Genomic DNA, 12,102 nt, shown 5'->3' with positions numbered 1-12,102 from the left:
GTGCTTCCACCGGGTATCGAACCCGGGACCCCTTGATTACAAGGCAACGACGCTACCACTGCGCCATCGGGGCGGCCCTAATAACGAGAAGGGAAGCGCAGAAACTGATGGTTGGAAAGGGTGTATCAGGGGCGAGCTTTTACTTAAACTTGGAAGGTTAACAAAGAATTCCTTTTATGTAAAAATTCACAACAATTATAGCATAAATAATACATAATTATAGTAAAATTTAGTATTATATGCGTTAATCCTAATATATATACCAAGGAAAACTCACAAATTGCAACAAGAAATTGGTAGATTGAAATAGCCACTTACTACAATAGATTTCTACATGCAATTAGAGTATTTAAGATACAGTTTCTACTGTAATACTCAGTATATAAAATTGAAGTGAAGTTTGGTCCACAACAAATTAACTCCTTGCTTGTCCATCTTTTTCCTTTCTTTGTTGACAAACCCTACTTTTAATAATGCACTACTACATAAAATGTTGATTTTTTAAAAAAAAAAAAAAGCTAGTAAATTTCAATGATATTTCCACAAAAAGTAAATCTCCTGACTTTTCCAGGATTTCCAGGTTTTCCAGACTGGTAGACACCCTAAATAACATGTACATTATTACAGAGAAAATGCTTGTTTAAAATAATTAAAAAATAGTTTCTGGTAACGTAACACTTGTTTAAATAGCCGAGAAGCAAATTACTGTTCACCTGCACAATTCTTTCAGTAACCATCCACATGTCAGTGGCAGATCATAACAACACATTCATACATTTCATACATTCCCAATTACCTTGCAAACGTATCCTTACAGATTTCTACTAGTGTGTTGCTTTTCAGCCTCACAGTTTTGGACCATAACTTACGAATCACCCTGTATAGTGGCTGTGGAGGTACATCCCCACACATTCTCGATCACAAGCTCTCGACATATTGGGGGTAATGTGTTCACCCATCGGCCAGCTTTACTCCCTTAGCAGATTATAATAAGAAGTACTTGTTATTGATTTGATTACACATGTGCACAAGCACTTTTTATTTCGATTTATATTATAGCACTAATGTTGGAGTCAGAATTAAAATGAAGTGGGCAAATAAATATGTATATATCATAATAAATAACTCATAATTCAAATTATTCGTGGATGTATTTTATAATTTAATAATAAGTAACAAATTATTTGAATTGTAAAAATAATAGTATAGTATAATAGTTAAATACTAGTTTCTGTTGTATGTACGCATTGCTTGCATTGTAGAATTATTTTCCAGTAGTTTACGGTTAATACAAGCATAAGAAAACAGTTTTTCGCTGTGATGTTTCAGGAGAACACACGCTCCCTTCATCAGATATTTATTTTCATTTTGACTAAAGATACAGTTATAACAATGGTTAGCAATTTTTTAAACAAAAAGAATCCATTATATAATGGATGTTGTCAATGTTACATTGTTGTAATATAGCAACTTAACTGTGAAAAGAAGCAGTCTGTTTTATTTTTATTTCAGATAAAAAAAAATTTCATCACATTATTTTTTAATTTAAATTTATGAAAGTATTTTGTGAAAACAATGATGACTTTGAATTACGTGATGATATTTGGGATTCATAATTTTAAATAAAAATATAATGTGATCTGAAATAAAAATAAAACAGACTGCTTCTTTTCACAGTTAAGTAGCTATATTACAACAATGTAACATTGACAACATCCATTATATAACGGATTCTTTTTGTTTAAAAAATTGTTAACCATTGTTATAACTGTATCTTTAGTCAAAATGAAAATAAATGTCTCATGAAGGGAGTGTGTGTTCTCCTGAAACGTCACAACGAAAAACTGTTTTCTTATGCTTGTAATAATCGTAAACTACAGGAAAATAATAGTAATAAATAAATTATAAAAAATAAAATATACCTGTGAACAATTTGAATAAATAAAAAAATACTCCAATCGCATCAATTTGTTCCATTCTCAAAGTATGTGAAAGGAAACCATTTACAGAGAACTTTGATTGATTGAGTTGGTGTTATAAGGCCACTTTATGCAAAGTAAGGCTAATCAGGACTGGACCTACAGTTTAAAGCGAGATCCGAACCACTATGTGCCTCCACCGGGTATTGAACCTGGAACCCCTTGATTACAAGGCAATGATGCTACCACTGCACCATCAGGGATGCTTCATTTACACAGAACTGATGTAGAGAATGATCTTGATATACTGGTTAAAAACAAAATAGTTCCAAATCAAATTTTAATGTAATTATTTGAAACTAACATGCAAAACATTGGCATGTAAATATTTTTCTGTTTATTTTTTATAGCCAATGTTATTTGTATTATCTTACTCTTTAAAATCTGCCACTTTATTGTGTCTAAGTGAATTTGGCAAGACATCATTCTGTTGTGTTTATATGAGAACTTTCTATACCCCGCGACACATTAAGTTTGCAGCCGGTTTTATGTATTAAACCGCGCGAGAACGGCGCTCAGCAATTCCCGTGCGATTTTTGCCTCGACCGCCGAGCTGTTATTATATCACAGACATTGAGAAAATCGGAAGTATTGCAGCGGAACTATATTCTACGAGCACGTTTGGGTCTACATGGGCGAAAAGTTGCTGCAAACTTAACTTGTCACGGGGCTTAGTGTTTAACATCTCCCATCATCTTTCAATTGCCTCCAGCCAGCATGAGCAAGATGAACGGCTCTCAACTCGTAAAGTTCCGTTTTTGTTTCTTGACAGGAATGCGATATGCTCTTTTGGATGCAAAGGTTGCCTTGGTACATGCTTTGCGAAATTTCGAATTCAGCCCATGTGTGAAAACCATCGTACCACCAGTATATGAGAAGTATTCTGCCAACTTAAAAATGAAAGGAGGGATGTGGCTTACAATCAAGAGAAATACTTCCTAACCAATCCCAGAGCATGTGCGTTTCCAAAACTGATTAATATAGTGATCAGTTTGAATTCTATGCAATTTGATTTTTTATACTGTGTGCAATGGCAACGTTGTATATTTTTGTAAAATAATGTTTTTTTTTCATGATTATGCTTAACAAAGGGATTAATTTTTAAGGATCATCATTTGTCACTGTTGATCAGCTCAACAGTTAAAGTATGCAATGTGGATACCTCAAGATGTGAACAAAATAAATTCAGCCTAATACTAAAATTTGAAAATTCTATGGAAGTTATCATAAGATAGTAATGAAGTTCTAATATCTTCTTAATAGTATTCAGGAGAAAATCGCTATTGCTAGAGACTTATTGAAAATGCTAAAATTCCCAGGGAAAAAACTAGCATTGTGTATTGCCTCAAATTTTTCCTGTCTGTAATTAGATACCTATATGAATATTGTACAGTACAGAGATTTAACTTTTGCGCACAAAAAGTACTAGTCATTTATTATTAATGAAGACATGTGTAAGATGATTCCAATGTGGAGACATTTTGTTTATGTGGGTGTGTAGTGCTTTTTTTTACGTGTAAGTCAAGCAGGTAAATTCCCCTTTCAATGTAATACTGTATATTTGTATTTATATATTAATTTACACATAGTTCATACTCTACAGTAGCGGCGATTAGAGGGGCAAGGGGGGCAGTTTCCCCCTTACTTTTTTGCCACTCTTGCCCCCACACTATGCTAAATTTTTTCTACAAAGGGAAATATACTGTCTTTGCCACCTTGCTCCCCTGGTTTTGGAACCCAATTGCCGCCACTGTACTCTAATGTTGATGAGATTTAACCATGTGACTCAAATCCATTGTAAGTTACCAAAGAACATTCAAAAGAATTATAAAGAATATTATCATTCAGTGGGGTGCCCAGGATTTTTTAAAGGAAGGGCTTATGTACACTTTTCCTGGTAGTCGGCTCTCATTTTGCCATCTTTTCTTACCTTTGATGTTCTTTTTTTTTAGGAATGCTGGGCTAAAGGGGGGGGTTATAACCCCCACCAACCCCCCCTTGGGCATGCCACTGTTATCATTGTATGTTTGAATTTACTCTTACTTGAAGATAAATGTGTGTTGTCCTTTTCAATGTGTGTGTGTGTGTGTGTGTAATTTGTTAATCCGATAAAATTATGCGTAATTGTCACAAATAGGCTGTCTTGCTCACACACAAAGTTTTCATTCCTCCAATTAAAAATCTTCCTTCATTTTGCAATGAGCCATTTCAATCCAATATCTTTCATTCTTTCTGTGAAAAAGCACCTGTTTCCTGAGTGCTCTTTTTCACGGAAATACATGTGATGGTGATGTTTTTTAACAATTAAAAACATTATAAAATAGTGTACTTACATGTAGTTTTCTTCTTTACTCCCAATGTTTCGGATCTGTTATCAAGTTACATTAAGTGAGTCATAGAAAGGCTAAAAAGTGTTAAAAACAGGAGGAGGAAGAAAATGTAAAAATGCTCATGTGAAAGTACCGTGCGTTCATTTCGATCTTCAGCCGAGAGATCGGGAGAAGCGTGGCGGGCGGCGCTGACGGAGATGCCGCGTAGAGGTTTGTTTGGAGAACGTTCTAACGCTGCACCAATTTCATCGAGTTTTGCTTCGGTTAGAATCCGTCGTTTTTGCTTAGGTGTTTTAAAATTTAACGATCCAGTTTCTCGTAATTTAAGGACAAGATGTCTAATCGTATCTCTATGTGGAGGTGAAACGCCTGGGAATTTCTGTACAAATTGCCTATACACGTCTCGACACGAATCTGTTTTCACGTAAGTGTCATACATAAAAATTCTTTGTTCTAACGTGAACCTTGCGGCTGGCATTCCAATCGTCTCTCTGACACAAGACACATACACACTGCAATAACACAAATAAGTAACGGCAAGTAACCAAGAATAACACTCTTGCGCACAGTACGAAATTAACACGCTCTTGGTTTACATCTGCTCGCCACTATTTCACAGCTCTGTCTTCATCTAATCGCGAAGGAACAAAGAACTCGAGCTCGGAGATTTCGGATTGCAAGGAAGCTCACGAAAACCATTGACGTTTAACGGTTTCGTCTGCAGCGTATTCTTCATACAGTGTTGCACATTCGAAACCTCCAAACGATCCCCATCGACACAAAACTCTTTCAAGGATATAAACTTAAGGAGGACGTTACTGGTCAAAAGTATGATTAAAATGTTTTATTATCTGTGGCTCTTAACATCGTTTCTAAAGTGTATTTATTTGTGTATATAAGGGCAGAACTTGGATGAATTACAGAATAACTTTTGCGTGTTATAACACAGGTTAGTACTCATCTTTTGCAATATTTATATAAATGTCTGCGTATGTCCATAAAAATAAGCGGGCATTACAGGCCGCAAATGTCGGCATCTCCGTCAACGCCGCCCGCCACATTTCTCCAGATCTCTCGGCTGAAGATCGAAATGAACGCACGGTACATTGTCATGGGTGTGCCTTTGACTTTCTGTGCCCATATCTCTCTACCTAGGCAACACTGAAATGGCATATACAATTGAACCTGAGTTACAAGTATGTCAAGGTGAAGAGAAAATAATATGTATAACTGTGAATTACTTACAAATTAGATTTAGATACCATGTCATATCAATATTAAAATACTGTAATTGTATCTATTTTGAGGAACAAGATATACGTAGTACAGGTTATTTCTGTCATAAACTGGTAAATTAACAAATCTAAAAGTTTGATTTTTAATTTTTTAGTGGATTAGCGTCCACTTCCCACAAAAATTTAGTTTCTGGTCAACTTTTCCTCTTTCTGTTCTCCATGGCCGACCGGTAGCAACTGAAAATGTTCACTGTTCTGTTTGTATCATGGAGCACAGCAAACGTCAGCTATCGGCATTTCTTTAATGTATGTACTTTTGTATCGCAATTATGTACAAAAGAAAATGCGTCTCATCTTCTACTACTGGTGAAAATCTTTCTCACAACTCATCTTTCTCACAACTCGAGACCGACTGCCACCATGCCTGCCTATCCTGGTTCGTATTTGAAATTTGCCTTGTGATTTTGTAATGACAAGAAATGTATGCTTCAGTCATATTGTTGTAGCTTGGTTACATACAAATCAACTGAATTTTATGAAAATTAGTATGTATAATGCTGAAATACATATAAATGCGTTATGAACAAATATGGTTTAATTTACATGTTTTTAAATTATATTTTTCCAGGACCTACAGTAATATACATATAAAATAGAATTATGCAGAATTAAATTACGTATAAAGCAGTCTCAAATGTATATATGAGTGAGGGTGGGTCGCCGTACAATACAAATTTTCACAGCGTGTAGAGGACATATAATTATGGGGGAGTAGCAAATTCGATTTGACTTGGAACTTTTATGAGCCTTTCCAATTTGATATATTAGGTTCCAAGTTTGGATACCACTCCCCTCCCCTCCCCTCCCCTTCCCCCCCTAATAAATTCACAAGCGAAATTTACTGCTAAACACAAACCACGCTGGATACTTTATTGTTTCTAAAAAATCACAGTGTTCGGTTATTTTACACAAAATTTTATTTTCTTGCATAACTTGTAAATATAGAAAACAAGTCTTCACTGAACTAGTGATTTTCTTTCGCTCTCCAACATATATAAGCATTGCCATCCCATAGCACTGTCAAAGCATGCATGCAGTAGGGTGACTAATAATCAGGACACAGTGGGTGCCTGTAATCATCATATTGTGCCATGGGATCCGACGATTCTTTTGGCAAGGCACAGCCATATCTTGAAACACAGTAGTACTCGCATTTGCCTCTTGAGCAAGGATAATATGCAGGATAAAGGATGCCATCAACCACGTCAATGATGACGTCGATTTTCTGTTGGAAGAGGGTGTTTTCATCCAGCAATCGGTGAAGAATCTGTAATGAGCATGTTTCATCTGTGATTGGAAATGGCTTCAGGTGAGATGGTATACAATAACTGCTCTCTTCAGAAAGTCAGTTTGGGTATTACGAGGGTCGTTCAACCCAAACTGGAACTTTCGATTTTTTCTGATTAGCAGAACTCACCCAAGCATACATAAAATACTTTACTTATAGAGACAAAGGTTTACTATTACCGCATGGAGAACTAAAGTCATGGACAATGCGAGTCACTTGTTAAACAAGATAGCAGGGCAAGCCTGCAAGTGTCAATGTGCAACAGCAGGTTGTGATGAAATTTCTTTTGAATGAAGGGGTAAAATCGAGTGAAATTAACAAAAGATTTAAAGCACAGTATGGTTATAGGACTTGTAGCCGCAGTAAAGCATTTAAATGGTGCAACAAGTTTAAAGATGGTCGTACACCAGTTCAAGACTATCTCGGCTGAGGTGGTTCGGGATCCACTACAGTCGCTGGTATCCTACATACAGATCAGAGATGTTAATGTGGAATTTTGGCGATATCTACCATCATCAGAAAGGAATTAGAATTTTGCCAAATGGGGAATTTCAAATGTGAGGTGCATGCTGTGAAAATCTAAAATCTGAATCATCTCCGGGAAAGGCTGATGTGGATCCTCAGAACATTTGAGGAAATATGTTAAGACTGATGGTGGACATGTATTAAGGAAACGTGGTATTCATAACTTCTCACATTGATGTCAGATTTAATGGCCACAATGTATAGCCTAAACACATTGCATTATGTGCAATGGTGATCAAGTTAACCAGTTAAATTCAATATGGATGGGACAGATTTATCAGTACTTTATCAGTATCAGATGACCAATAATTCAATAGATCTATAAATGCCTTACAATTTAGTGCAATATTGCGCAATTTTGTTATAATTCTTATAGACATAAACAAATAATCTCCATGACATACTTTTCTTAAGTAAATGTCTAAATATACAGCTTCTTTCGCATTGCAAAAGCTTGGGTCACCTGGTAACATACAGTTTATAAGCCGTCAATGAACCATTTGGAATTTTATTGAGATTGGTAAAATATCGGTAAATCTTTTATCGGTATCGGCCAAATTTTATATCGGCTCATCCATCTCATCCATACAATTCAATCTTCCTTGAGCGACTGTATTTTTATTTACCAGTAACGATGCAATATTGAACAAGCAATTACCCTCAGGAATGTTACAACGGTGCTTGTCTGTGATATACATTCACCTAGTTCACATTTAGTGTTTATTTACAAGATATTTCACTGCGAGAGCCTTACCGTAAGGGTGGTCTGCGTCATTGTATTCCCCCAGAACCAGAGTTGCATGTCAGGGAAGTCCAATCTCCTGATGCACTGCAATAGGAATCTGAGGCCATTGTCCGTCATTCGATTGTGGCTTAGGTCCAGCAGTTCCAGTTTCGAGTACGCTATGGAATGCGCAAACCATCTGGAAAAGACAAAGCATATCAGCCTTAAAATCAACTGCATTTAGCCCATTAATCCTAACAACTTATCTTCTTTTTGTGCCATCCATATCGACACCCAACAATTACCACTTAAATGATACCAATTTCAAATGCATCACAAAATATATAGGGTGAACCAAAATAAAGTTACCAAAATACGTATATAATGACCACACACAAAAAAATGGCATATGAGGGCATGCTACACTCTGCCCCTTCCCTCCACGTGGGAGTACGGTGCACAGGAGTCGCAGGTCTGACTGTTCCCCTGCGTGTGGTTCCACTATACTTAACATTTAATTTGGTTACCGGTTACCTTTTTTGGGTCACCCTGTATTATTACAATTCAGATTTATATCTTATTATTAGACCTCTGATTTTTAGGTTCAAAAAAGTGGTTTTTTAGGTTTCTAAAATAGGCCCTACAAATCCTAAAATAGGTTCTAAAAATCTTAAATTAGGCTCGAAAAATCCTGAAGTAGGTTGCAAAAAACTTAAATTGGTACAAAATTTCTGAAAAATACTGTTAAAAACAAAATTTCACAAGAACCGTAATAATGAAATATTAATTTTCTAAACAAATTTTAATTTCTTCACATTATTTTCAAAATTATCTACAAATAATTGTAATGGAGTTTTGGTGAGAGTCAGGTGTAGCACAGGATACACAGATGAAATACCAATTTGTGCGGGTGTAAAACAAGGCTGCCCTCTCAGTCCAATTCCATTTAATATAGCTATCAAAGCTGTTATTGGTCCTTTGGCACTTGTGCTGTTAGCAAAAGTTACTTGTTGATATGAAAAAGGAATTACATATGTATAATTTGCTGCACAATATCACTTGGAATTCCTTGAATTCTGGGAATAACACGTGAATTATTGGATCTGGGAATTATGCGTGAGTCATTAACTCTGGAAATTATTCATGAAATTTGGTAAAACATGAAAAAAGTACAAGTGGATGTTTTCACTATTCCCATTTTTTTTCTCTGTAGTCGTGAAAAATTGCAACTTTTATTAATCCAAATCCCATTAAATTTTTACATGTTTATAAATACCCTGAGACAATTTTCTCTGTGTTTAGCTTTTATTTTATTTTTTTAGGAAGAAAAAGAAAGCAATAGAAAATAAAATAAAACTTTCTCAATCCGTTTACTATGTTAGTGTCTTCTTCAGAACAATCTATTTAGCAGACGTAAGATTATTGCAAAATAAGGTATCTTGAAGTTGATTAGATACATTTTTGGTTACATTGGAATCACACAATATTTTTGTGGGTGGGGGATGTTGAGAGTGAGTAATACATCTACTTGTATGCTTGAATTTTTGGAAACTTCGCCTTGAAAACCAGGAATTATACTTGAATTTAATCATGGTCCTAGTGACCACCATGCATATTATTCACACTCAAAGCCTTTTGTCTGTGTGGATCGTTTCATGTTCCGAAAACTATCTTTCAACAGAAACATAGTCAATAGTGCAAATTTGAATGCTGAAATGTTACTTCGCAAGGCATGAATGCCAAAAAGAACCAAACTGATATGAAAGTGAGCAAGGCAACACAGATCAGAAGTTTGCACTTGGGACTGTGCAGGCAGTAGAGACGATTGGGTCTCAAAACTAAGAGAGGGCAGGCCCGTAGCCAGGCAGGGTCCAGGGGTCTCAGCCCATCCTGGCACTGCCATCAGCCCCCCTTTACATTAGGTAAACTATTTTGGATAATTTGTTTGCAGTGAAGAGTGAAAATGTAGATAACTCACAACTTTAAGGATAAATCCACAGAATATGAACAGTATCTATTACATTCGCTCATTTTGTTTATGAGCAGAAGTAGCTGCAAGTATTTAGAATATTCTCTAGACTTCAGAAAGTTCTTTCATAGGGGAGCTTCTTTATCTGTACCTTCACTGTCCCTGTTGCAACCTCCCGTTTAGACAGAAATCTGTGACTTTGATGTCATCATGCAAGTTCCCTCTGCATCTGCATCAAAGATCAACTACAGCTCCCAAGGTTTGGGAAGGAAGGGGAGTTAAATTGCTTTGGCCGGGGGTGGAATATACTGTAGGCACTGTGATTAAATATTGTGTGTTTTTTGTGTGTGATATACATATCTGTATCATCTAAAATAGTATGGGCTGTGTAAGGGATTATTTCAGTAAGTCAATTAACACTTCAAGAGATGTTTTAAAAGATGTAGAAAAATGTAGTATTTGTGTAGTATATGATATTTATAAATGAATGAGTGCCCCCCCCCCCCTCCACCTCCACACACATAATTTACCTTCATTTAATATTTTTTAAAAAAAATGGACTTTGTTTACAAAGTCCCCCATGATAACCCATGAGCCCCCCCTTTGGAGATCAATTCTAGCTACGGGCCTGAGAGGGGGTGGGGCAAGGAGAGTTTACTTTATCTTAGTAGGCAAGGCTTAGCATTAAGATTATATAGTGCAAGGGTAAAAAGTAGGGGGAACTGCCCCCTTTAATCACTGCCACTGTGTACAGGTAACAGTGGCATCAGACATTTTGTTTTGTTTAGGGCTTTGATAAACATCATATACTTGGAGGGAGGGAAATCAAAAGTCAAAAAACATGTTTCAAACATGCCAGTCATTGAATTAATTAGCCACCAAACCTAGTAAATATTTCTGTGTGATATAAAAATCCTGTAAAACATAAAAAATATATAAAAACCCAAAAAAAAAAAGGTTTAATTTAGGCACATAAACTTAAAATGGGTTCTAACAAGCAAAATAGGTTATTTTAGGCACCAGTGGCGGCCGTCGGCAACTATGATGGGTAGTGCCTATGGGATCAAGAAGAAGAAAAAAAAACTCCTCTTGAGGTTGCGCCAGTGGCCAAGATGTTTATCCTCGTTTAGTAACGTGTGTTTAAGTAATAACGTACTGATTCGATTCATCTTCACTCACTAATTTATCTTTATACACTACAGGACACTTCCCTAAAAATATAACAATTACAAGAGGAAAGGAAAAACAAATCCTATCACCTTCTCCTCCTCCATGTACACGTATTCTAACTGGATGTCGAAAATATCTTTCTTATGAAAAGAAATTGTCGAAATGCCAAAGGAAACTCACATCATCATAGGATTTTTTACTTTTATATTTTTAAAAAAGTATGGATGGCCCTCTTGGTGCATATATCTATTATCAAAAATGTTCATTTAACTTTGGAAAAATACTAGGTTCGTTTCTCCAAAAGTAGGCAGAAATTACTTCCCCAACGGGTCTTACAAATCAGTCATATTTAGTGGCTTTTCTCTGAAGGTGGCTACTGTGTCAACACTGCAAAAATTCCCTCGCCGTGCCAGGCGAAGATGGTCACAGATTCTTATGGGCTAACCCCGCCCCCTGCCACTTTGTTCTCGGCTCATGGTGGAAATGTTCCTCGCTGAGACTTCTTCAACCCTCTGCACGTGTGTCAACTTGGTTAGGTCCATGGGTTAGGCCAGCTCATGGGTAGCATGGACTGTTGCCTCACGAGGGTACGAACGAAACAGCTGGTGATGCAGTGAGGAGGTTGGGGCGGTCGTCACGTCAGCTTGACCGATTGCAAGATTCAAATCTCCTTGTCTGTAAACTATCAATGTATCCATTTAAGAATACTTGGCGAGGTATGTGTTTCTTCTGAGGGTAGTGCCATGGCACGGTGGCTCTACCCTTTGAGCCGCCGCTGCTCGTCAGTCGTTGCATTTTCTAATGAAACGCTGACATAACTTT

General features: G+C 36.5%; 2 protein-coding genes across 2 annotated transcripts in view; one reads left to right on the top strand and one right to left on the bottom strand.

Annotated features, from left to right (window-relative positions):
- The window catches only part of LOC145996360 (uncharacterized), a 56,967-nt gene extending 53,647 nt beyond the window's left edge, over positions 1-3,320 (top strand). The window contains exon 12 of the mRNA XM_083132791.1: positions 2,752-3,320. Within this exon, the coding sequence (XP_082988917.1) occupies positions 2,752-2,921 (170 nt within the window). The 3' untranslated portion in view covers positions 2,922-3,320. The remainder of the gene's footprint in view (positions 1-2,751) is intronic.
- A 3,132-nt stretch (positions 3,321-6,452) lies between these two features.
- Positions 6,453-8,333, bottom strand: LOC145996510 (uncharacterized). The gene is made up of 2 exons (XM_083133013.1): positions 8,172-8,333; positions 6,453-6,871 (listed from the first exon to the last, which is right to left on the bottom strand). Exons 1-2 carry the CDS (start codon positions 8,277-8,279, stop codon positions 6,650-6,652), a joined length of 330 nt encoding a protein of 109 aa, XP_082989139.1. The 5' UTR covers positions 8,280-8,333; the 3' UTR covers positions 6,453-6,649.
- Positions 8,334-12,102: the final 3,769 nt, after the last annotated feature.

Source organism: Lepisma saccharinum, chromosome 12, assembly GCF_977018435.1.
Source record: "Lepisma saccharinum chromosome 12, izLepSacc3.1, whole genome shotgun sequence".
Lineage (NCBI taxonomy): Eukaryota > Metazoa > Arthropoda > Insecta > Zygentoma > Lepismatidae > Lepisma > Lepisma saccharinum.
Note: the sequence above shows the minus strand (reverse complement) of the source record. Positions and strands in the feature narration are given on the sequence as shown.

Bases quoted from the DNA above. Each gene is read 5' to 3' on its own strand.
- LOC145996510 (XM_083133013.1), bottom strand. From the start codon at position 8,279: ATGACGGACAATGGCCTCAGATTCCTATTGCAGTGCATCAGGAGATTG. The intron at 6,872-8,171 runs GTAAGGCTCTCG...TGCTCATTACAG, and splicing joins TGACGCAGACCACCCTTACG to ATTCTTCACCGATTGCTGGA.